The following is a 26,999-nucleotide window of genomic DNA, read 5'->3' on the forward strand; positions in this document are numbered from 1 at the left end:
TTTTTTTTTTTGTCTCATTCTTTTTTTTTTTTTCAAATATCATTTTATTGAAAAGTTTTCCTTCTCTTTTATAAAAAAACAAAAAAAAATAAACAGTACGACCACAATACATGTTTCTCTCATTCTTTATTAATGTGATAAATTGTATTATTACTGTCAGGAAAAGGGCACTCTAAAGGCAAACACTTTGTCTTCTTATTCACACTCAGACTTGTAATACAGGTGAATAGTAATGAGGGGAAATCTCTCATCTCTTTTCATTACAATATATCAGCATTGTTGTTGGGGGATGGGATTGGATCTTCTTATTGTACAACATTACAGGGACTGATCCTCATTGCTCTCCATCCTTTACTTCTGATGGATGATTACATATTCTATACATTCCAAACAAGAATCCTTCCAACTGAAAAGGAACACAAATCTCATCACCTCCTTCACACTCATCAGAAGACAAAATCCTATCTGAAGGAATCTCCCACAACTGCGATTGGATCAACTTTCCAATTCCTTCCTATAAATGGATCCCAGGAATTCCATAGACCGTTACAGTCATCTCCGATCCACTCAGCCGACCTTACCGGGAACATTGATCAACTCAGGGGGATTCATGAACCGAGAATAAGAAATACGTTGGAAATAATAATTTCAGGATGTTTCATTTCACAATACAGAATCCGCCCTGCTATAGAGATCAATGGAAAGTCTACAGAACAAGTATTTTCTGGGCTGAGAACAGAGAGATCTCACAATACATTTCTTTGGATTCCTCATAAGAAGACATTATTACTGGCTGATGAAGGAGACGCCCACAGCTGTGATTGGCTCAGATTTCCAATAGCAGTTTTCAAATTTGCCCGCCAGAATTGTGTAGATCGTTACATAGAAATATTCAGCCCTTTTATACCGCCAAATCCGACACGGAGGAGATCATCAGATGAGACATTTATCGGCTAAATCCCATTATTACTCCAATGCCATTCGTACAGAAGGATTCTCTGTTACTAAACCATGAGAAAACACTTCAATATGTTCTCAGAATCCAGGATCTCACCACTGCTACACACACAGCATGATAGAGAAATGTATTCTATTATAGATCTCTACTTTTCTATATATGATGGGGAAATCATCACATACAGATCTGATCATCAATTTATGTCTCTTTCAGACATTTATCAGTGAAAGATTGTCCTCATATCACAAGCAGAATATGTATAACAAGAAATGTCTGGTAGTAACCATGACACATAAATATGTACAATGAATGAATAAAGAAACTATTTCATGCCTTAAGAACCAGATCGGTTTCCTCTTTGTATCACACAATCCGCCAAATGTTACAAGGTTCTAAGAACGTAAAATTCTCTACAGAATACGAATATGTTGTGGCCACGCCCCTTTTGATTAGTCTCCTATCAGGTCCGCTCAGGTTTAATCAGGGAAGAGGTGTTATTCGTATATATAATTTCTTTTTTAGAGTAATATTCTATAAATATGACATCGTTTTTGACAATAATATCTGGTGATTCGGAGGATAAACGCCAACACCTACCCACTTCACCCCAACAAAGGTCCTTCTCAGGGCCACCCACCTTCTCATACAAAGGGCTGTCTATGTTGATATTTATACATTGCTACCGGAGTTATGTGAGTTTCTAGCAATTTTAGAACAAATTTGTGGAGAAAGAAGGCTCTTTTTAGCTGAACATACACTAAAAGATCCGATTGTACATTTTTCTTTAGTACAAAACTAAAAGGCACTTTATAGCTAACCAACGATTTTTAAAAAAGATTGCATAGTATGTGGCCAGTGTTTAGAATGGCAGCAGATTTCCGTTGGTTAAGATTTCCTTAACCTGCAAATAAAGGCACACTTATCTTTTCAGAAGCCATTTGCAGTGAGGATCCAGACTGGGCCCTCCATCCAGCACTGTGCAGGAGGACGAGGGAGAGGTGGCAAAGTCCCTTTCTGAGGTATGAAGGTGTCTCCTGGATACTCTTACTCTCCTTTCCTCCCATTGATTGGATGCATTTTCATCAAAATGCAGAAAGAGGAATCTGATCCAATGCTTTCCGACCCTCTCTCACTATTTCCTTCTCACCTGCAATGACAATTATATATATATAAATTAAGATCTGCATGCACAGCGTCTAAAGGGCCATACACACTATAAGATTTTCTGAAGACTTTTTTCCTTCAGACTTACCAAAACCATATAATATGAGGTCATACCTATACACTTTCAATTTGTATGCAATCTGGCAGGCCCTTGCACTACATAGAAAAGGTGAATCTGAAGGAAATCTAACCACAAAAGTTGGATAGTGTGTATCCAGCTTTACTCTGAATCCTGAACCTGGATTTGGGTCCCATATCCTAGCAATGTGTCTAATCCAAAGGATGGAGGACAATGGAAACCAGTCCCTATAAGGAGATCATCTGCTTATCTAAATTCACATCAATTCAATGTGTTATATTAGACAATAAAATCATAGAGACTCATAATTGCTGTTAGGACAGACAGGTGTCATTATAACACATTGCCCCCACCCGGATCACAATCTTCGGTGTCTAATTATACAATCAGATCTCCCAAACATGCATGTCCGGCTCCTTCTTAGATAGAAGTGGGTGGCTCTGAGAAGATCCATTGGGTTTGGTAATAGAAAATAATTGATTGGGTTTACTTGGCGGGCTTGTGGAAGGAATCTTCGAGGATTTTACCGCTTTGGAGGAAATATTTGGAAGCTGAAAACCGACACAAGTGATGTCATTTGGAGGAAGATGAACAGATTTATGAATAGAACTTCTACAATGTCGGATTTAGCGGTATAATGCGGCTGAATCTTCCTAACGGCCAGTAGAATTATGGCGGGAGATTTAAATATAGCAACTAGGAGCCATCATAGACGTGGTCTATTAATAGCCAAGAGGGGAAATAATTTCTGGAAATATGGAGTACAATGTGTTCTGACATTGGAGCTCTATGTAGGTGTGCATGGTTTTGGTTGGATGAGTTTAGCGGGGAGTAGACGATCAGCATAGAAAGATTGGAATGAAAAGAGATGAGAGAATGATGTCCTGTGATCACATTTCCCCTCATTACTATTCACCTGCATTACAAGTCTGAGTGCGATAAGAAGACAAAGTGTTTGCCTTTAGAGTGCACTTCATCTGACAGTAATAATACAATTTATCACATTGATAAAATATATCCTTTTTGAAGAATAGGAATAAAAACTGCATATGTCCGGCTCTTTGTACAGAGATGTGGGTGACACGTTTGTGATGCTTCGATAAATATATCGTATTTGACTATTTTCCTCCTTTCACTGTAAATTTGGAAATTTGTTGAATTATGAGATACATGGACTTTTGATGTGATTAGGATCATGGAAAGCTTTTTTCTTGGCGCTGTATATTTTCCGGATTAGCCGGAATTGATTAACACTAGAAGAGCGGTGCTTGGAATGGAGGGGGGCAGATTACATTTTAATAGAGGCGAGGTCTTCCAGAGTGACTTCTTTACCTCTATATGACATTATACCTGAGTAGCCGCCAGTATAGATTTGCAGCAATATGTGACAATAAACATACTCAGAGTATTTGTATAAAAACATGTTTATCATGGTGAGCAGATAATGATACATTGTATATTAAACATGACATTGTGTAATCAGCTGAGACATTTGTATGTATAACAATCTCTCCCATCACATCACACAAGGATCTCATGTCACCGGCTGATGTTTTTCTTCCAGGCTCCTTCTACTCAGCTATAAATGAGCAGAGTTCTGTATTAGAGGGAAATGTTTCCTGGTGGTCACTCTTTACTCATCTAATGTGAAGATCATTCTAGAGGGAGATGTGAGAAGATTGTTTTCTGTGTAGAATTTGTGTAGAAAAGAAGATAGAAGGAAGAATGGGACACACACTCAGGAGGATGGAGGTGTTTGCAGCCTCTGTGTTCAGCCTCCTCAGCAGCTCCTGGCAGCTGTAAGTGACCCCCGATAAGTGACAGTCCAGTGAGCAGATCGGGTCCCCGATGAAGATCGGACAGCGTTCTATTTCTCATAAAAGTCGGTTTTCTATCTACTGGGGAAACACAACAAGAGAGAGAAGATTCTCCAACTACTCCATGATACTGAGTGGGCGTGTCTGATGTGTAACCAATAGCAGAGCAGGAGGATTGTTGTGTACCGACCAATAGCAGTGCAGGACGTTTAACTATATAATCCCAGAAGAGGTGAGTGGGGAAGTTTATCTGTCCAATAGACTTTCTAGAATCATGTCTGAGACTGAGAGCGCCCCAGCCGCCGCTCCTCCAGCGGAGCCCGCCGCCAAGAAGAAGGCGACTAAGAAGGCGGCAGCCGGAGGAGGGAAGAAAGGCAGCAAGAAGCCGTCCGGTCCCAGTGTGTCCGATCTCATCGTCACAGCCGTGGCCGCTTCCAAAGAGCGCAGCGGGGTCTCCCTGGCCGCCCTCAAGAAGCTCCTGGCCGCCTCAGGATACGATGTGGAGAAGAACAACAACCGCCTCAAGGTCGCCATCAGGGCGCTGGTGACTAAGGGGAGCCTCGTCCAGGTGAAAGGACATGGAGCCTCCGGATCCTTCAAGATCAACAAGAAGCAGCAAGAGGGCGACAAGGCCAAGAAAGCCCCCAAAAAGAAGCCATCAGCTGCGGCCAAAAAGCCAGCCAAGTCCCCTAAGAAACCGGCGGCCAAGTCCCCCAAGAAGGCAGTAAAATCCCCCAAGAAGTCGGCCAAGAGCCCCAAGAAACCGGCAAAGGCTGCAGCTGCCAAGAAGGTGACAAAGAGCCCCAAGAAGCCCAAAGCTGCACCCAAGCCCAAAAAAGCCGCCAAGAGTCCGGCTAAGAAGGCGGCCAAACCCAAGGCAGCAGCCAAGCCCAAGAAGGCCGCTCCGAAGAAGAAATAAATACAAGCAGCCGGAGGCCTCCTTCATCTACACCCCCCAAAGGCTCTTCTCAGAGCCACCCACCTCCTCCTAACAGAGCTACACATACCTACCTACACCCACCTCCTCCTAACTGAGCCACACATACCTACCTACACCCACCTCCTCCTAACTGAGCCACACATACCTACCTACACCCACCTCCTCCTAACAGAGCCACACATACCTACCTACACCCACCTCCTCCTAACAGAGCCACACATACCTACCTACACCCACCTCCTCCTAACAGAGCCACACATACCTACCTACACCCACCTCCTCCTAACTGAGCCACACATACCTACCTACACTCACCTCATCCTAACAGAGCCACACATACCTACCTACACCCACCTCCTCCTAACAGAGCCACACATACCTACCTACACTCACCTCATCCTAACAGAGCCACACATACCTACCTACACCCACCTCCTCCTAACTGAGCCACACATACCTACCTACACCCACCTCCTCCTAACTGAGCCACACATACCTACCTACACCCACCTCCTCCTAACTGAGCCACACATACCTACCTACACCCACCTCCTCCTAACTGAGCCACACATACCTACCTACACCCACCTCCTCCTAACTGAGCCACACATACCTACCTACACCCACCTCCTCCTAACAGAGCCACACATACCTACCTACACTCACCTCATCCTAACAGAGCCACACATACCTACCTACACCCACCTCCTCCTAACAGAGCCACACATACCTACCTACACCCACCTCCTCCTAACAGAGCCACACATACCTACCTACACCCACCTCCTCCTAACAGAGCCACACATACCTACCTACACCCACATCATCCTAACAGAGCCACACATACCTACCTACACCCACATCATCCTAACAGAGCCACACATACCTACCTACACCCACGGCACACAGTGCTCCGCATCTCTTCTACACATCTAATAGCACACAGACATCAGAGATGGGCGCTGATCAATATTTCCTCTTCTAGATCATTCACTTGTTTTAGTATGTAAAAGTTTAAAGGAGAATCATTCTAATGATCGGGAGATCTCATCCTCCGCTCATCTTACAATGATTAGGAAGTCTCCTGTGTTGAGAATGTTATAACTTTTTGAGAAGATAAATCTGTATGATTACCTAAAAGCTCCTATTGGCTGATATATATATAATTTATATTCAATTGCCTGCCAATATTTTAATGGTTTAAAATATTTGCAGTAACAGTGGAACCCCCAACATGGGCGTCGTGCGATAATAAGTAAAGAGAAACTACTGCTCGTAACCCCCCCCCCCCCCCCCCTATCCTCATATCCGTACACAATAGTGCTGAGTGAGGGATGGGCAGGAAAATGAATCTCCATACAGATGAATTGTTTTCCTCTCCAATCCCGGATGTATTCTTCCCTGTAATGTGTCCGTGTGTGATCTCCTGTGATGACACAGTTCTAGTATGGGGGGAGGGGAGATAGAGGAAAATCCCTCCTGATCCCCATAGTGACATCTCCATGTGGACTGTGTAAGGTTTACCCCCCTCCCCCACAAATTAAATGGGCTGATTGGTCATCAGCTCTCTAAGCACGATTCCTAATGACTCGAAATCGATTCCATTGTTTGAAATAAGAAATAATTACGTTTCTAGAAAATGCAACTATGTGTCTCCTGAGAGAATGGGAACCAAAGAGACAAAGATTGTTTAATCTGTTCCTAGGAAAGTGTGTTTTACCGTTAAATATTGTAACATTGTATCTATTAGGGAAGATATAGAGGAAGTGTGAATTGTGTTACAGATGAGTTCCATTGTATTTATTACAATAAATCGGCAAGAGAAAGGATGTCCCTTCTAGATGAGAAATGGGAATGTTTTCTGTGTAATTATATTAGAGGTGAGCTTTACTTCCACACTGAGCTTCGGAGCGCAGAGAAGGGAGAGAAAAGAAAGATGTGGTGAAGGTGATCCCGGGGAATGTATAGGAATGTAGTAGCCGGTATTTTCCAGCATGTAGTCGGTGTGATGAGGTAGTATATATATATAGAGCTCTGTATATAGGAGGATGTGGTGGCTCTGAAAAGAGCCTTTGTGTTGGGATGATGGGAGTAGTAGTAGGAGTGGTGGTGCCCTCCCCTTCTATGCCCTCTCTCCGCGGATGCGGCGTGCCAGCTGTATGTCTTTGGGCATGATGGTGACTCTCTTGGCGTGGATGGCGCAGAGGTTGGTGTCCTCGAAGAGTCCGACGAGATAAGCCTCTGAAGCCTCTTGCAGAGCCATGACGGCGGAGCTCTGGAGGCGCAGGTCGGTCTTGAAGTCCTGGGCGATCTCTCGGACGAGGCGCTGGAAGGGCAGCTTGCGGATGAGCAGCTCGGTGGATTTCTGGTAGCGGCGGATCTCTCGGAGAGCCACGGTGCCGGGCCTGTAGCGGTGAGGCTTCTTGACTCCGCCGGTGGCCGGGGCGCTCTTGCGGGCGGCTTTGGTGGCCAGCTGCTTGCGGGGAGCTTTCCCTCCGGTGGACTTCCGGGCGGTCTGCTTGGTTCTCGCCATCTTTACTCAACTCTCTGCTGGAACAGTGAATGTGAGGCATTGCCGCTCTGCGGAGCCATTTATACACAGCACTGCCTTCCGATTGGACAAGTAACTCACACGCCTTTCAATGATTGGTTTTCTTAAAAAAAGCGGCATTTTTAAAATGCCCGCCAAAATCTGCACGTTATCTTTGTAAGTAGAGTCACCATCTTTGTGTGGGATGGGGGAGGGGAGTTACTTTACATCATACAAGCGATCTCTATTCTCAAAAAGAGAAAACATTCATCATACATATCTTTATAGATTTAGGAATTATAGACTGTGAGAATGGACTGGCGGTAGATCTCTACCTTTCTATATGATGGGAAATAAAGGATTCCATGTTTCATTATCAGATCTGTGTAGGATCATGGAACTGACCTCTATCAGACATGTAGCAGTTATAGATTTCCTCATATTAAAACTAGAATAAGAAAAAAGTGAAATGACTGGTAGAAATCATGGCACTGCCAGATATGTACAATGAATCAATAACACAAATATTTCATGTCTGAAGAAGCAGATCTGTCCCCTCTTAGAAACATTGTAAACATGTTGCTGGTTTCTAGTTACAAAGTAAATTAAATTCTCTTCGGAGTATTGAATGGCTGAGGATCCTTTCTATCAGTTTTCCTTCCTGCCAAATGAGAAAATATTCATCAGAAATATGATATAAAATAAAAAAGATCGGAGATTCCTAATCGGTGTAAGAATTAGAAGATCTGAGATTGGACAGTTTTTCTCCATAATACAGTAAATGAGATGACAGAAAATCCTCCTCCGATCTCACTGATCTGATTATTCCGTTCTTAGTGAATAACAAGTAGAAAGTTGACTTGCACAGCTTCTTCCATCCAGCACAATTCTGTACTAACATGGAGGGACAGATCTCTGAGCAGACAATGAATCGTCCCCCCAGCATTGCCCTCCCTGCTCCGGGCAGATCTGGGATCAGTCGGTGTCATTGTTTCCAGATGGATCAGCGCTCAGGAAGTTTTCTATCAGATCCATTTGAATGAAATTGAACTAAACTGCTCCAATGTATTCTCTATGGAGGAGAAACACTGACACCTGCTGGTAAAAAGAGGAATGACTTCCGTGCGGGGATCTGTGAAGAGATACAATGTAATTTCATGGCTTCCTTTCCGAATCCATAGGAACAGAATAAAACGGATAAGTGTGTGCAGTTTGATAACAGAATTACAATTCATAGCTGAAGATCTGAGGAAATGGCATCCAGACTGCAAAATTTATCGGATTATTTTGCATGTTTTTTTTTGTGTCAGATAAAACCTTTAGAAGTCGGCAGATGAGGGATCGCTCGGTGCGATCATTATTTCTAGATGTCCCATGTGGATCAGTATTAAATCCTAACACCTATTGCTGAATTCCCCTTTCAATCAAATCCCTGTGTAATAATTATAATAGGTGTGCCGCTACTGCACCTTTCACACATAGATAGATAGATTTTCGGTCTATCTATCTATCTATCTATCTATCTATCTATCTATCTATCTATCTATCTATCTATCTATCTATCTATCTATCTATCTATCTATCTATCTATCTGTCATCTTATGTGGATCTAAGATCGATCTGTAATGAATGATCAATTTGTCTATACAGTGGTACACCTCTAATTAAACAAGTAGGCTAAAAGATCTGATTGCTGAGAATGGGGCATGTTTGATCCAGGGTGTATTGCTGCAGAATAACACATTAACTGATACAGTGCAATGATGTGGTGAGATTGGTTGGTGTATGAGCACTGAGGGATGGAATTGGTTTGTACCCCTCTGGTTATGTGCAGCAGCTGTGCAGGGTCCTATCCCATTCTAATAGAAGATGATGAGAGATCCGGGATTCTGGAGACATAATACATTGTGTGACATCTCATCTGTTCCAGGACTCTGGGGGAACATGACTTGTGAGAGATCAGCAAAGGGTTCTAGATGTCACAATCTATCCGTGCAGTGTATGACCTGAAGGAACCCAGAGCCGAGCGTTCATTGTGGGGACTTTATATAGTAATCTGGATAGGAAGGTCACCAGTGGAAGGTGTTAGAACATCTGTTATAAACAGGAGGATGGATTGAGGGGAGAACTTTATATGCAGGAAGCGTTAATGGTCTATGAAGTCTTCTCTGGTCAAAATATGTAATAAAAAGTCGGCTAAACGTTTGTGATAATTATTGGGAAGGAAATGGATTTCTAGAAAATATTGGAAAACTGATAATTCTTCATAAGACAATTGGCTAAATGTTGGGGTGGCTAGAAGAATTTTAGTTTCCATATTGATAGAAAAAAAAGGGGGAGGGCAGTTGTATGGACATTTGAGTGCGCTCACATCTCTGGTATTCTTCTTTCTTTTTTCCGGTTGGGGTCATTTATCTAGGAGATCTGCACTCTACTAAAAGCTGGGAGGTATTATGTCTCGTTTTGGGTGGGGTGGGGGTGTTACAAATGCTGCATTTTATGGTATTTTTGCGATTTCTATGTACTTCATAATATATTATTTTATATATTCTTTTTTTATATTAGGATACTATTATATTTTATTCACTGAATGTGAATATTCCGATGTCTGAGTATGTAGTGAGGACATTTATTTGGAGGATCCTGGGTGACGTCAGAGACATGACCTCACCAGTAATGATGATCAGGTAACATCCAATGGTCACCCAAAAGGAGTGAAATGTTGTTCTTTCTATTGAACAAAGAGCATCATCGAGCGGGAAATTCAAATCACGGAACTGCTGAGGATTGGATGATTGAGAGCACAGAGAGGCGGACTTATTGTGACGTCTGGACGCGCCCTCCTCCAACCCCTCCCCCTTATTCTCCATCAGGTCCGCATATGCTGCATATAAAGCGAGGCTGGGTGCTTTTACTTCACATTCGTCTGATACACGAAGAGCTTGGAGATGTCTGGTCGCGGTAAAGGAGGAAAGGGTCTGGGGAAAGGAGGCGCTAAGCGCCACAGGAAGGTGCTCCGGGACAACATCCAGGGCATCACCAAACCCGCCATCCGACGTTTGGCCCGCAGAGGGGGTGTCAAGCGCATCTCCGGTCTCATCTATGAGGAGACCCGCGGAGTGCTCAAAGTCTTCCTAGAGAATGTCATCCGCGATGCCGTCACCTACACCGAGCACGCCAAGAGGAAGACCGTCACCGCCATGGATGTCGTCTATGCGCTCAAACGCCAGGGCCGCACTCTCTACGGATTCGGAGGCTAAACCCCAACATCCACCGACCCACTTCACCCCAACAAAGGTCCTTCTCAGGGCCACCCACCTTCTCCTACAAAGAGCTGTAACCATTTATTTCTCTTAGATCAACTTTTATCACGTCGGAATGAAAGCTTTTTAGCTAAACACATATTAATCCGATTGTACAACTTTATTTTACTTGGAATACAACAGATCGAAGCGATCTAGTGTTTATATTCTCTCCGTTTACAATATCGTTAGATCACTTTATTATTTTTCAGCTAGCTTGTTGAGACACCGATAAACCCCTTTCTTAGGCATTATTTCCAGTCACCTCACATTTCTTTATAGAAAAATTCGGGGTGGGATAAGGGGACAATAAATATCGCTCAGTGACATTTCTAGATGATCATTACTCTATTTTCTCATCATAAAGAAAGGTAGAAGTCATGTGACTGTCGTGTTCTGTGTATAGCGGTGGATTCCGAGCAATTGCAATAAAGGACATTTTTTGGTCAGTAATAATCCGGTCACCCCTCTCTAATCTGATTGAAATTAAAGTGTTGATGTTTTTCCAATCAAAGTTCTCCTCTGCTGATCTCAGTATTCAGGGTCGGATTTGGCGGTATAAAAGAAATGGATTTTTGTGTAACGATTTACACAATTCAGGCGGGTGAAATTTGAAATATTGGCCAATCAGAGTTGTGGGAGATCCCACAGCCAGCCACTAATGTCTTTCCTATGAGTACAAAGAAAGTGTGCGCTCCCTCTCCTTTCTCAGAGTAGAGGTCACGTGTTCAGTGACTTTCTAATCATCTCTACAGCAGGGCGGACTCTGAAGTATCAAACAAAACGGACGTTTATCAATGTATGGATTATCGTTGTGAAATAAAGGGACCGTTGATGAATGTTCCACAATAGAAGCTGCTGTTTCATCGTGATGGTAGATGGGAAGTGTAAAGAGAATTGTGGCGGGAAACATGAAGATTGCAGCAATCAGAACTGTGAGATTCCATGAGAGATGACATGACAATGTATATTTGTGTTGCGGTGAGAGTGAAGGAGGGGGGGGGGGGGGGGATTGTTATTTCTAGAATGATTTGAAGTAAAGGATGGAGGAGAATGAAGAGGAGTCCCTGTAATGAGAGGACATTGCTCTATAAAAAGGGACACTGAAAGCGTTCCAATATAAACATCTATCATCATTTCTTATTACTGCCACGTGTCATCCTAAGACATTGTTCCCCCCCCATGGGGAATCACACCTTCTAGTCATAGTAAGTATTTTATTTCCTACCTGGAAAATAAATGCAATCTTTCATTGTTACAATTAGATCTCCGAACAACAATGTAGATGTATGCAGCTCTATGTATGGATGGGTGGGTGGCTCTGAAAAGAGCCGTTGTGTTGGGTGACGTGGATGAACCGGTGGGGATTACTTGGTCTTGGCGGCCTTGTGGCTCTCGGTCTTCTTGGGCAGCAGCACGGCCTGGATGTTGGGTAGGACTCCTCCCTGGGCGATGGTGACGCCCCCGAGCAGCTTGTTGAGCTCCTCGTCGTTGCGGACTGCCAGCTGGAGGTGTCGGGGGATGATGCGGGTCTTCTTGTTGTCGCGGGCGGCGTTACCGGCCAGCTCGAGGATCTCAGCGGTGAGATACTCGAGGACGGCGGCCAGATAAACGGGAGCTCCGGCCCCAACCCGCTCGGCATAGTTACCCTTCCTGAGCAGACGGTGAACACGACCGACTGGGAACTGCAGACCAGCCCGGGATGATCGGGTCTTGGCCTTAGCCCGAACCTTTCCTCCTTGTTTGCCGCGGCCAGACATGTCTCTGTGATATTGGAGTTCTCAAAGAGATATGAATGGCTGCAGCCGCTCCCTTTCCTGTTATACTTTGAATGATATGACGTCTCGCTCTATGATTGGCCACGTTTGAAGCCAGCCAATGCTCTCTAGGTTTGCATCTAGACCAATCGGTAAACGAGGAAGGAAAGCATGACGTCACTCCCCATCACATGACCATGTCTTCCAATAGAAGAGTGAGGAGGAAGGAAGCTCATTTGCATAGGACAGCCTATATAAGCAGCACATGAGGGCGGCGCCAGTACACTTTATCTTCTCAGAGCGGAGAAAACATTCTTATCCCTTATCATGCCTGAACCAGCCAAGTCCGCCCCGGCGCCCAAGAAGGGCTCCAAGAAAGCCGTGACCAAGAGCCAGAAGAAGGACGGCAAGAAGCGGAGGAAGAGCAGGAAGGAGAGTTATGCCATCTACGTCTACAAGGTGCTCAAGCAGGTCCACCCCGACACCGGCATCTCCTCCAAGGCCATGAGCATCATGAACTCCTTCGTCAATGACATCTTCGAGCGCATCGCCGGCGAAGCTTCCCGCCTGGCTCATTACAACAAGCGCTCCACCATCACCTCCCGGGAGATACAGACCGCTGTCCGCCTCCTCCTGCCCGGAGAGCTGGCCAAGCACGCCGTCTCCGAGGGCACCAAGGCCGTCACCAAGTACACCAGCGCCAAGTAATACCCCTCCCCCACCCATCACCCCAACAACACACAAAGGCTCTTCTAAGAGCCACCCACCTACTACACAACCGAGCTGTCATACAATTTTTATGTATCGTACAATGTATTACTTTTACAAGTTTTAGCTCTTCGGATAATTTAAAATGAACTCAAAATGGCATCATTAATAATCTTGAGATGAGAAGTAGGTCGGTCAGACTCGAAGGGGAATGAATAAAACCTTCCTTCTAATCTCATCCTCCTTTATTGCGGAGATCGTCTCCCCTTTCTGGCTCTATACATTTCCTATTCCTCGCCTTGTACTGCACACATACCCAACTGCTCTAATCACCTCTGCTGCATTGTTACAATGAGAGATTCTCCGCAATCTCCCGCCTTACATTGTTCCTTTATCTGGGAAGATCGTGAAGCTTTTATTCCGCAACACAATGGGGGATAGAAGCAAGAAAAGTGAAACATTATATCTGCTCAGTCATCTCAGATCGGCTAATCCGACACTGACAATTATTCATAGAAAATATCACTCTTTCCCGGACAGTCCCTTCAATTCCAGGAAATATATATGTAGAAATATTATTGTTCTGTTTTAAGGTTTGATTTTGCACATCAGAATACAGAAGTTGCTCTGTTATTGGATGTTTGTTATAGAGAACTATGAGAAGTCTACGGAACAAATCTTTTCTAGGCTGAAAACGGAGATAAATCTCCTAATAAAATTCTTTGGATTCCTCATAAAGACATCGCTGCCTAAATAAGACTGATAATGAAACCGCTCACAGTTCTGATTGGCTCAGATCTGAAATAGCTATTTTCAAATTTCCCGCCTGAATTGTGAAAACGTTACAGAGAAATAATCAACCCCATTATAACACCAAATCCCACACTGAGATCATCAGAGGAGATATTTATCCGATAAATATCTTTAACACTTTATTTTCAGGCAGATTCGATTAATATGGAATAAACAGAAATAGAAATGAAAGATTATTGAATAATGTAAAACATTTCCATATGTTCAAAATGCAGAATCCCTACCCCCCCCCCCCCCCACACACACACACACACACACACACACACACACACACACACACACACACACACACACACACACACACACACACACACACACACTGCTACATACAGAACATGATAGTGAGATTACTTCTCTCATAGATCTCTACCTTTCTATGTGATTGGAAATAAAGTATTACATGTTTCATTATCAGATCTGTATATGATCGGGGAACTGGCCGATAATTAATGTTTCATTTTTCAGACATGACATGTAGCCGTTACGGATTTCCCCCCTACATCCTAAAATAAAGGAAAAGTGAAAGGGCTGGTAAAAATCTGTAGTAATCACAACACTGCCAGATAAATATATACAAATAATCAATAAACACAGTTTTTGTAACTAGATATCAGAAAAATGTTAACAATGTGTCTAAGTAAGTGAAATTCTCTGCAGAGTATTGAATGGCTGTGACCCCGCCCCTTCCATCAGTCTTCCATCAGGTCAGCTTTTTCTTATAAGCAAGAATGCAGGCCTTTTTTTTTTTTTTTTTTTTACAGTAATATTGTATAAATATGAAATTGTTATGATGTGTGACAGATGAATGTTTTCTGTGTAATCTCCAAGGAAGAACGAGGAAACCGCAGTAAAGGAAGAATAGCGCCAAATATGAACAGGGAATGGATGAAGAGAGGATTTCTGTACAATTCACTGTTTCCTTCATTTCTATTACTTGTGCAAGTAAAGTCTTCTATTTATTGTTGTAGTCCCACCCCCTCCCCCATATAATGTGAAAAATAGAATTAGGGTAATGCGAATTTTCCTGACCCTACAACAGCTCCAGAATAGGTGGAAGGAAAATCAATCAATGTTGTCTCTATCAGATCATCACAAATATGTTTAAAAACAGCAAAATGTATTGCAGTTAGTGCTGAGCTCCGACTATGTCACCCCGGAGTCATCTACTGATCCATCAAACGGTTCTCTGCACCTTATCATTGGATTATGGGTCCCATATCCCAACAATGTGTCTAATCTAAAGGATGGAGGGCAATGGACACCAAGGAGATCACCTGCTTATCTAAACTCACATCAATTCAATGTGTTATATTAGACTTTAAAATCATATAAAAAAAAAACTTAATTGCTGTTAGGACGGACAGGTGTCATTATAGCACATTGTCCCCCCACCCGGATCACAATTTTCGGTGTCTAATTATACAATCAGATCTCCCACACATGTATGTCCGGCTCCTTCTTAGATAGAAGTGGGTAAATCTGAGAAGATCCGTTGGGTTTGGTAATAAAAAAAAAAAAAAAAAAAAAAAAAAAAAAAAAAAAAAAAGATTGGGTTTACTTGGCGGGCTTGTGGCAGTAATATTCGAGGATTTTACAGCTTTGGAGAAAATATTTGAAAGCTGAAAACCGACACAAGTGACGTCATTTTGGAGGAAGATGAACAGATCTATGAATAGAACTTCTACAATGTCGGCTTTAGCGGTATAATGCGGCTGAATCTTCCTAACGGCCAGTAGAATTATGGCGGGAGATTTAAATATAGCAACTCGGAGCCATCATAGGCGTGGTCTATTAATAGCAAATTGGGGAAATAATTTCTGGAAATATGGAGTACAATGTGTTCTGACATTGGAGCTCTATGTAGGTGTGCATGGTTTTGGTTGGAGGAGTTTAGCGGTGAGTAGACGATCAGCATAGAAAAGATTGGAAGTAAAAGAGATGAGAGAATGATGTCCTGTGATCACATTTCCCCTCATTACTATTCACCTGTATTACAAGTCTGAGTGCGATAAGAAGACAAAGTGTTTGCCTTTAGAGTGCACTTCATCTGACAGTAATAATACAATTTATCACATTAATAAAATATATCCTTATTGAAGAATAGGAATAAATGCTGCGTATGTCCGGCTCTGTGTACAGAGATGTGGGTGACATGTTTGTGAGGCTTCAATAAATATATAATAGTCATAATAATTTATTTCTATATATTCTATATTTTTTTGCGGAGATCATCTCCACTTTCTAGCCATTTCCTATTCATCTCCTTGTACTGCACACACCGAGATGTTGTACCTGGAATGACCACAAGGTGGCAGAGGTTACTAAACTTTTATGCCTCACTCAAACATTGTTACAATAACAGATTCTCAACAATCTCCCGCCATAAATTTGTTACTTTGTATTTGGGAAGATCGTGGAGCTTTTAACTCGCAACACAATGGGGAATAGAAGCAAGAAAAACGAAACATTGTATCTACTCGGTCAGCCCAGTCAAATCTTTGTCTATCTGTATCTATTTAATGAATAAGCAACAGATCATTGTACATAGCTAAATCAATGAGCTGCCTGATATGTAAATGACAAAAATATGTACAAAGTATCTGCTACATACAAATCTTATTACAATAATATCACCTCGGATAACAGTCCTTTATATAAGTTAGAAGTAGAAAATTGTTTCACTGAAATGTTTAGCTCATTTATTGGTGAAGTTACATATAATCTCCAATCCTGGACCCCCCCATTGTTCCATAACTTCCGAACATCACATAACTTCGGAGCTGAACAACGAACGTCATTAAAGTCTCTGGGAACAAGGCTGGGAAAATAAAAAAATAAAAAGTGCTCTTTTTTAAATGTATTATAATTTATGTTTTTTTTTTTTTTGTTTGTTTTTTAGTTAGGGTTTTAAGTGTTACAGAGTAAATATGGACATTTGAATTTAGTCAACTAGAGCAATAAAACCCCTGAAAAGCACAAGAAAAGAGATTAATGACCTGAAAATTATACAAAAATAACCCCCCCCCCCCCCCCCACACACACACACACAAACACACAAACACACAAATGTGTCCAAAGATCAAGTTTGCCCCTTTCGAGAAGGTTCACCCACCAAGCAATGAAATCTTCAACAAGTGGTGTTTGCTGCTCATATATTGTCTATAAACTAACACATTATTGGTTCAAACAGTATATTGCTGCTAACATTAACCACTTAATAGAGATGGCCTTGCGGTTCGCCCGGCGGTCGGTTCACGGCAAATTTTGCTTGTTCGCTACCCGACAAATTTGCAAACACATGGCGTAGTTTGCAACGGCCATATTAGTTTACATTGGGGAGAACTTTGACCCATGACACAGCCGTCAGGTGGAACAGGACAGCCAATTGAAACATTTCAGCACATGGACAGTCCCCCTACCCTATAAATAGACCTGTAGGGAGAGGTCTGCTGTGCTCATCAGTGAGAGTTTGCTAGACACATATAGCACTGTGAAGATCCACAAAAGTCCTTTTCAGGGCTGGTATTTCCGTATAGGCCTTCTACAGTCTCTTTTCAGGTTAGGGACAGGTATCCAGGGGTTGCTTTAGGGGTAGTTAGAGATTGGCTGCAGTCACACAAATTGCTATGTTAATGTCCACAATAGTCCTTTTCAGGGCTGGTATATCGGTATAGGTCCAGTCTTTCTTCAGTATAGGGACATGTTATCCAGTCTGTGCTGTAGGGGCAATTAGAGATTGTCATCTGCAGTGACACAAATCGCTCTGTTAATGTCCACAAAAGTCATTTAAAGTGCTGCAATGTCGGTATAGGGTCTATTACAGTCTCTTTAGTATTGGGGGCAGGTATCCAGTCTGTGCTGTAGGGGCAGTTAGAGATCGTCAGCAGTGACACAAATTGCTCTGTTAATGTCCACAACAGTCATTTAAAGGGCTGCAATTTTTTTGGTATTGCTGTGCAGTGCACTAAAAAGGGGGTGGGGGAGGGGGTTAATCTACAGTATAATATACTTTGTAGAAAGCATATTATAGTGGATTAGTAGTAGTATTGTGCACTGTGCAGCATTGTGACAGGTGTGCTGACTGAGCATTGCTGCAGCAATACTACACACAGTGACAAACTCCCTAGCCAATTATTTGTAGAACTGGTGTGATAGACCAGTGGCCCCCCAATACCACATATTGAAGTGGGGTGTTATCTGAGTATACTTTTACAAGTGCATTTGTGTCCTGCAACAATATTGCCTCTTTTGCTGAGTTAAGTCTGATACACACAGCGATAAACTCCCTGGCCATTTTTTTCAACAACTGGTGTGATAGACCAGTGGCCCCACAATACCACATATTGAAGTGGGGTGTTTTTTAACAGTATACTTTTCTAAGAGTGTACTTTAGTCCTGCAAAAAATTGTCCTCTCTTTCTGTGTTGACTGTGCTACACAAAGTGACAACAGTTACTGGCCAATTATTTGTAGAACTGGTGTGATAGATACCCCAATACCACATATTGAAGTGGGGTGTTATCTACCTTTTTCCAGATATAATGCAATTCTCTAGAGACTTTTGTCACAGGGTAATTAAAAAACATGACAGGCAGAGGAAGAGACAGAGATGTACGCAGGGGTGGTAGTGGTAGGGCAGGAGCAATAGGCCGGAGCCTAACTGTGAAGTTTCAAAAGGCGCGTGCAATTACGGCAAAGGACGCACCAGACTTGGTTGAGTGGGTCACTCAGCCTTCCTCTTCTGCACCCTCCTCATCCTCTCTATCTGCACCCTCTTCACGCTCTGCTGTGTGCACCCCCAAAGACACCACCACCACATACCCTCCACTTGAGTCACTGGAATTATTTTCCAATCCATCACAAGACGTTTGCGATGCACAGCCATTGTTGGCATTGGATCAGGAAGAGGAGGTAGCAACAGCCACCACTCAGCAGTCTGACGACAGTACCCAGATCAGCCCAAGGAGGTTGGTCCCCGCTGTTGCTGCCTACTCAGAGATCTTGAATGTTAGTAGTGGGGAAGGTGACGTGGATGATGACGAGCCTATGGACATCACGTGGGAGTCCACAAGAGAGAAAGAGGAAGGGAGTTCAGAGGGGGAGACGGGCCGGCAGATAGGGAGGGGAGGCAGGCAGAATTTGCATTGCACAAGAGGTAGAAAGCAGACTGCAAATGTATCAGGAGTGAGCCATCAACCATGTACAGTCACATCTGGCATTAGCAGGACGCCGGCACATGGCTCCGCAGTGTGGGTTTTTTTTAATGTGTCCGTTGCTGACAACAGTGTTGTCATCTGCAGCCTTTGCAGTCCATGCATAAGTCGCGGTAAGCCCAACACTCACCTAGGGACCACCGCCTTAAGAAGGCACCTGAACTCCCATAACCGAGCCCAGTGGGAGCAACACCATCAGAACCCACAAAGCAACACTCCAGGCTCTCATCGTCCAGCCCCTTCTCCTTCTCATCTCTCCTCACATTTGCCCTCCACTCCCCCTTCCATGATGCCGTCATCACGTTGTTCTGGAAAAAGGCAGGCTTCTGTGGTCCAAATGTTGGAGCGGAAATAAATAATGATGCCGGATAACCCTCTTGCCCAACGTTTGACTGCTGGCTTGTCGGAACTGATAGCCCGCAAACTACTGCCATATCAACTGTGGGACTTGGAGGCCTTTTGTAAATTTGTGGCCATTGGAACAACACAATGGGAGGTCCCAAGCAGGAAATATTTCTCGCAAAAGGGCATTCCAGAGCTGTATGGCCATGTTCAGCGGCAAGTGAATATATCTCTGGCACACAGTGTTGGTGCCAAGATACATCTGACCACAGACACATGGTCTAACAATGGTCTGTCAGTTAAACCCATGTGAGCTAATTTTTGGAGCCTATACAGGCCAACACTTACTTCTGTATACTGTGCATGCCTACTGTACCTCTAGCCATCAAATACTAAGTTATTTGCTGTCAGTTCAAACCATGTGAGCTAATTTTTTGGAGCCTATACAGGCCGACACTTACTTCTGTATACTGTGAATGCCTACTGTACCTCTAGCCATCAAATACTAAGTTCTTTGCTGTCAGTTAAACCCATGTGGGCTAATTTTTGGGGCCTTTTATGGCCGACACTTACTTCTTTTTTTTTTCCAAACAGATTTTTATTGGTTATAAACAGCAGATACAAGAAATGCATTCAAGGTGTCAAAAGACACAACAGAAAAAATAAATTTACATAAACAACAAGTAATACAAGGTATTGTTATTCGAGAGATATAGTCAGAAACAATTAACACTCATTTATCATTCCAAGTGATCCATGGTTCCCAGTGTTTGGTATGTGTCCTAAGAGAATGGGACTGTAATGCTAGTGATTTCTTAAATTCAAATGTGAGTGTCACTGAGGCTACAACCTCCAATAGGTTTGGTGCTTCTTTTTTTTTTCCATCTCCTAGTAATGGTGGCCCTAGCGGCCAGCAAAATGTGTGAAACAACCCATCTGACCTTACTAGGAAGCAGATCGATGGCCAGGGTATTGAGTGCCAAAGCCGGATTTAGCTTAATGGGCGATTGTGTTACAGAGGAGATGAGGCCAAAGACCTGGTTCCAGAAGCTTGTAAGGTTTTTACATGTCCACAAGATGTGGTATAAGTTGCCAACCTGGCCACACTCTCGCCAGCAGAGCGGGGAGTGTGCTGGGTAGAATTGAGACAGCCTATATGGTGTAAGGTACCAGCGGGAGAGAATTTTCTACAACAGTTCCCAGTGGTTGGTGCATTTCGACACCCCGTACGAGTGCCGGAAGGTGTGGGTCCACTGTTGTGGTGAGAAAGGTCGTTGGAGGTCGCCCTCCCACTTAATCATGGGATTTCATTTTTGAAAAGTTTTTTTTGGCATGGAATATGTTATAGAAGAAGGTGATGCCTTTTATCGACCCAGGAGGGGTTGTGAGGAACTGGTATACTGGGTATGGAATAGTGATGGGTGCTGGTGGGTTTTTAGTCAGGAACGTGGAGATACGAGTGTAAGTCTATAGTTCCGAACGAGGGATTTGGTATTGTTGAGTGAGGGAAGTAAATGGTTTCAGTCGATGTCGCTAAAGAGGTCGTCAATCCAGTGGATGTCACTGTCCTTCCATTTTAGGGTAGATAGACATGGGATCAAGATGTCTAGTAGTCGGATAGGTAGTCTTTGTTTACAATGGGCATCTCCTACATTTGTGTGTTTATGTAGTTCCCTCCAGGCTGCGATGGCGATTCTCATTGTAATCAACAAGTCTGGCATGTTTTGAGGTTTCCAATTGTCTGCTAGTAGTAAATGGTGCTCACCATTTGCTTCGTAATGGGCTCACCACATGCTGGCGGCCTGGACCCCGGAGTGAGGGGGCGGGTAGTGGCAGCCCGCTTTGTCCAGTAAGCGACGCTGGGGACTACCTGTTCACAGTGTGTTCCCATTGGGGGGGACAGGTACTCCTCTTTTCATCTTCCCACTCCGTTCGGGTTCTAGGTCCGCCCTCGCCCATGGTTTATTGAGGTACTACTCTTACTGGTATGCCTATAATGCAATTATGGTTGGGGGTTCCCTATGTTAGGGGCTCTCAACATGCCTTTTTTTGCTCATTGACAATTTTTCCTGTATTTGCACATTTGAAGCTGATGTTAATGCTTCTGTTTATGTAATCACGGCCTTACCCAATACTTTGTTATTACTGTATTATCTGAAAAACTTTCAATAAAAATTTATGTTTAAAAAAAAAAGAAGGCCCTTGAGCACCAGTGCAAATGAAACGCCCACAAAATTACCCCATTTAGCAAAGTAAACACCCAAACGTATATTCTGTTAAGCATAATGAGTCTTTTGAACATGTAATTTCTTTTCAAGTTTTTGGAAAATATGAAAAGAAAATTAAAGTGCATTTTTTTTACACAAAGTTGTTCATTTATAACAGGGATCCTCAAACGATGGCCCTCCAGCTGTTGCGGAACTACATGTCCCATGAAGCATTGTAAAACTCTGATATTCACAGACATGACTAGGCATGATGGGAATTGTAGTTCCTAAACAACTTGATGGCCATAGTTTGAAGACCCCTGATTTATAAGATATTTCAAACACATAGTATGCACATAGCAAAAATGACACCCGAAAATACATTGTGCTAATCCTCCTGAGTCTCGGCTCTCCCTCTATCTGTCTATTATATATTTTTCCCCCTAAATTGGGGGATAGTCTGTGTTGGTACGTGTGAGATCCACCTTTCCAAGTTTTTGGGGTTCATCTCATACTTCTGAAGATTTGAGGGTGCTGCCTGTTCCATACTCCCCCTACTCCTCATCCAGCGTTTTAGGGGTACAAACAATAGTAATTGGGGCCTAGTGTGGTTGTGTACGTGTGAGATACATACACTTTTTTGGATCATATTTTCTATTCCGCTATTTAATCAAAAACCTTTGGAGATCAGTTAAATTGGGGGATAGTCTGTTTTGGTATGTGTGAGATCCACCTTTCCAAGTTTTTGGGGTTCATCTCATACTTCTGAAGATTTGAGGGTGCTGCCTGTTCCATACTCCCCCTACTCCTCATCCAGCCTTTTAGGGGTACAAACAATAGTAATTGGGGCCTAGTGTGGTTGTGTACGTGTGAGATACATACACTTTTTTGGATTATATTTTCTATTCCGCTATTTAATCAAAAACCTTTGGGGATCAGTTAAATTGGGGGATAGTCTGTGTTGGTACGTGTGAGATCCACCTTTCCAAGTTTTTGGGGTTCATCTCATACTTCTGAAGATTTGAGGGTGCTGCCCAGGACTGGGAGGTGAGTTGAATGCCCAAATATGTCATGGAAGAACTGGGTGCCCAGGAGAAGGGGGGCATGTTTTTGCTGAAAAAAAACTTTTTTGAAAAGGAGCTTTTATTCCACAACACAATGGAGGATAGAAGCAAGAAAAGTGAAACATTGTATCTGCTCAATCATCTCAGATCGGCTAATCCGACACTGAAAATTATTCATAGAAAATATCACTCTTTCCGGGACTGTCCCTTCACTTCCAGGAAATATATATGTTGAAATATTATTGTTCTGTTTTAAGGTTTGATTTTGCACATCAGAATACAGAATTTGCTCTGTTATAGAGATAGTTTGTTATAGAGATCTATAAAAAGTCTATGGAACAAATCTTTTCTGGGCTGAAAACCGAGAAAAATCTCCGAATACAATTCTTTGGATTCCTCATAAAGACATCGCTGACCAATGAAGGCTGATAATGAAACCGCTCACAGTTCTGATTGGCTCAGATCTGAATTAGCCATTTTCAAATCTTCCCGCTTGAATTGTGAAAAACGTTACAGACAAATAACCAGTCCCATTATAACACCAAATCCCACACTGAGAACTGAGATAATCAGATGAGATATGTATCCAATAAATATCTGTAACACTTTATTTTCAGGCAGATTAATTGATTAGTACGGAATAAACAGAAATAAAATTGGAAGATTATTGAATAGTGTAAAGCATTTCCATATGATCTCAGAATGCAGAACCCCCCCCCCCCCCTTCCACTGCTACATACAGAACATGATAGTGAGATGACTCCTCTCATAGATCTCTACCTTTCTATATGATGGGAAATAAAGTATTACATGTTTCATTATCAGATCTGTATATGATCGGGGAACTGACCGATAATTAATGTTTCATCTTTCAGACATGACATGTAGCCGTTATGGATTCCCCCCTACATCCTAAAATAAACAAAAAGTGAAAGGGCTGGTAGAAATCTGTAGTAATCATGACACTGCCAGATAAATATATATACAACGAATCAATAAACACAGTTGTTTCATTTCAGTCTCTTATTTGTAAATAGAAATCGGAAACATTTTAACAATGTGTCTAAGTAAATTAAATTCTCTGCAGATCATTGAATGGCTGTGACCCCGCCCCTTCCATCAGTCTTCCATCAGGTCAGTTTTTTCTTATAAGCAAGAATGCAGGCCTTTTTTTTCTCCTCAATATATTTTATTGTGAATAAAAAGGTAATTCAAAATAACAAGAGAAAAATAAAGCAGTAGTGAGACCGCAAGACTATCTCACTGCAGGAGAAGTGACATTTTATCCAAAACAAGAAATGCATGTAGATGCAGATATGTAGATGTTAGTAAACATGTCAAATGACTTTATTGGACAATTTCCTACTTCTATAAAGGACTGTGTGCTGTCCGAGGTGATATTGTGATCAGATTTGTATGTAGCTGATACTTTGTACATATTTTGTGTCATTTACCTATCAGGCAGCTTATGCCTTTATCTATGGACATCGATCTGCTGTTGATGATGGAAATAGATACCAATAGACAAAGATATAATGTTTAGTTTTTCTTGCTTCTCTCCCCCATTGTGTTGTGGGATAAAAGCTCCGTGATCTTCCCAACGTGTGATTTGAGATAAAGTAACAATGTAAGGCGGGAGATTGTGGAGGATGTTTTATTGTAAGAATGTGTGAGTGCGGCATATAGATGTTTAGGAGATCTGATTGTAGGTTTCCTATTGTGATCCGGGTGAGGGAACAACGTGCTATATATTTATTTATTTATATTTGTTTATATCGTATTTATGTGTGAAGGAAGGATGTGGTCTCCTTACAGGGACTGGCTGTCATTTTCCTCCATCCTTTGATCTCCAGAAGATATTCAACAGCATTAGAGATCATTGAATATTAAATACCAAACAAACATCCCCCATCTGAAAAGGAACACAGATCTCAGATCCCCCTTCACACTCCTTGGAAGGAAAAATACATTTTATTATCGGAAGAAAACGCCCAGAACTGTGATTGGTGCAATGTTCGCATTTTATAACTCATATTTCCCGCCGGAATTCTATGGAACGTTCCAATTATCTCAGATAGAATAATCCCACACTAAAATCTCATATCTCTTCCTCCGGGAACATCGATCAACCGTCCTCTGAATTGTCGGGCAGTTTATCTAACCATGAATAATAAATACGTTAGAAATATAAATGTCACATTTCTTCCAGTCTTTTTTCTTTTACTTCACAATACAGAATCCGCCCTGCTAGAGATTGTTTCCTATAGAGATCAAAGAAAAGTCTACTGAACAAGTATTTTCTGGGGGGGGAACGGAGAAAGATCTCAGAATACATTTCTTTGAAATCCTTATAAGAAAGACATTACTGGCTAAAGAAGGAAACGCCCACATCTCTGATTGGCTCAGATTTTATATTGCTCTGTTTTGAATTTGCCGCCTGAATTGTGAAGAACGTTACAGAGAAATAATCAGCTCTATTGTACCGCCAAATCCGACACTGAGATCATCAGATGAGACATATATCCGAGAAAATTAACATATACACTTCTGTATATGATCGTGGAACTGGTCGATAATTAGTGTTCTGTCTTTCAGAGATGAAGTAGTTACAGATTTCCCTCATATTAAAACCAGAATAAAAAAGTGAAAGTGTTGGTAGAAATATGTAGTAATAATGACACTGCCAGATACATATGTACAATGAATTAATAAAACAAATGTTTCTATTTTATCGGTCTCGTTTTGTAAATAGAAATAGCAAAATATTGACAATGTTTCTAAGTAAGGGAAATAAATAAATAAATAAATATATATATATATATATATATATATATATATATATATATATATATATATATATATATATCATCATCATGATATGTCAGAAAAAAATGTACAGTGGATCAATAAAGGAAACATTGCGCTTCTGATAAATTACACCCGTTTCTATTCAGTAAAACATTTAAAAGCTTCCAAATAAATTAACTTCTCTGCAGTGTAATAAATGACTGAACCCCGCCCCCTTCTCAGCATGTCTCACATCAGGTCCGCTCAGCCTGTGAAATGTCTGAAGATGTGTGTCTTTGTTTCCTTTTCACAATATTTATAAATTTAAATTATATGAAATTACTATGAACAATTTCATGAAACTGGTTACTTTGTTTCTGGTAATAAAGTGTTAAGTTACCTGTTCGTGTAATCTCCAGGAATAAATCGAAAATAAATGAGAAGAAGGAATACATGAATCTTCTGGAAATGTATTGCTGTGTATGTAATGCAACATTAATGTATCTGAATATAATATAATGATTAGGAGCCTTATAAATGAATAAGATTATCTTTATTTTGTATGAATGGTGTGACTCCGCCTCTTTCGCAGGAAGGTTTCCATCTGGTCCGCTCAGGCTGTATATAAGGAGGGCGGGCAGACAGCTGATCTCAGTCTGTCTTTGTAGCAGAGAATCATCATGTCTGGGCGCGGTAAAGGAGGGAAGGGTCTGGGGAAAGGAGGCGCCAAGCGGCACAGGAAGGTGCTCCGGGACAACATCCAGGGCATCACCAAACCCGCCATCCGACGTTTGGCCCGCAGAGGGGGTGTCAAGCGCATCTCCGGACTCATCTATGAGGAGACCCGCGGAGTGCTCAAAGTCTTCCTGGAGAATGTCATCCGCGATGCCGTCACCTACACCGAGCACGCCAAGAGGAAGACCGTCACCGCCATGGATGTCGTCTATGCCCTAAAACGCCAGGGCCGCACTCTCTACGGATTCGGAGGCTAAACCCTGACACCCACCGCTTACCCACTTCACCCCAACAAAGGTCCTTCTCAGGGCCACCCACCTTCTCACACAAAGGGCTGATGATGATTCATAACTCAGAAATGTAATTTCTATATATTTATCGTGTAACAATAAGAACTTCCGCTAATTGTTTCAGTAAGAAATTGAATGGAGCGATGTCTGGCTGCCCATACACTCTGCTAAACATAAAGCAGATTGAACAATAGATGTTAGAACAGGACAATATTATATGTGGAATCTTATTGGGCGGTCAGTAGATCTATAGGAGATTGTACAGTCAGCACTCAGGGTGGTGGAGCCGATTGC

General features: G+C 42.3%; 5 protein-coding genes across 5 annotated transcripts; 3 read left to right on the forward strand and 2 right to left on the reverse strand.

Moving 5' to 3' along the window:
• Positions 1 to 4,292: 4,292 nt before the first annotated feature.
• Positions 4,293 to 4,937, forward strand: LOC309563098 (histone H1B-like; the record flags this gene model as incomplete). Its single annotated transcript, XM_082267413.1, has 1 exon — positions 4,293 to 4,937. The coding sequence occupies one exon, from the start codon at positions 4,293 to 4,295 to the stop codon at positions 4,935 to 4,937; it is 645 nt and encodes a 214-aa protein (XP_082123539.1).
• A 2,143-nt stretch (positions 4,938 to 7,080) lies between these two features.
• LOC309563107 (histone H3.2-like) lies at positions 7,081 to 7,491 on the reverse strand (the record flags this gene model as incomplete). Its single annotated transcript, XM_082267422.1, has 1 exon — positions 7,081 to 7,491. The coding sequence occupies one exon, from the start codon at positions 7,489 to 7,491 to the stop codon at positions 7,081 to 7,083; it is 411 nt and encodes a 136-aa protein (XP_082123548.1).
• Positions 7,492 to 10,436: 2,945 nt separating this feature from the next.
• LOC309563124 (histone H4) lies at positions 10,437 to 10,748 on the forward strand (the record flags this gene model as incomplete). The annotated part of the gene is made up of 1 exon (XM_082267439.1): positions 10,437 to 10,748. The coding sequence occupies one exon, from the start codon at positions 10,437 to 10,439 to the stop codon at positions 10,746 to 10,748; it is 312 nt and encodes a 103-aa protein (XP_082123565.1).
• Positions 10,749 to 12,157: 1,409 nt separating this feature from the next.
• On the reverse strand, positions 12,158 to 12,550 carry LOC309563110 (histone H2A type 1-like; the record flags this gene model as incomplete). The annotated part of the gene is made up of 1 exon (XM_082267425.1): positions 12,158 to 12,550. One exon carries the CDS (start codon positions 12,548 to 12,550, stop codon positions 12,158 to 12,160), a length of 393 nt encoding a protein of 130 aa, XP_082123551.1.
• A 324-nt stretch (positions 12,551 to 12,874) lies between these two features.
• LOC309564323 (histone H2B 1.1-like) lies at positions 12,875 to 26,672 on the forward strand (the record flags this gene model as incomplete). Its single annotated transcript, XM_082268951.1, has 2 exons — positions 12,875 to 13,228; positions 26,349 to 26,672. 2 exons carry the CDS (start codon positions 12,875 to 12,877, stop codon positions 26,670 to 26,672), a joined length of 678 nt encoding a protein of 225 aa, XP_082125077.1.
• Between the last annotated feature and the right edge of the window lie 327 nt (positions 26,673 to 26,999).

The sequence above is a fragment of the Pelophylax lessonae genome (genome assembly GCF_965119305.1).
Source record: "Pelophylax lessonae genome assembly, chromosome: 9".
Taxonomy (NCBI): domain Eukaryota; kingdom Metazoa; phylum Chordata; class Amphibia; order Anura; family Ranidae; genus Pelophylax; species Pelophylax lessonae.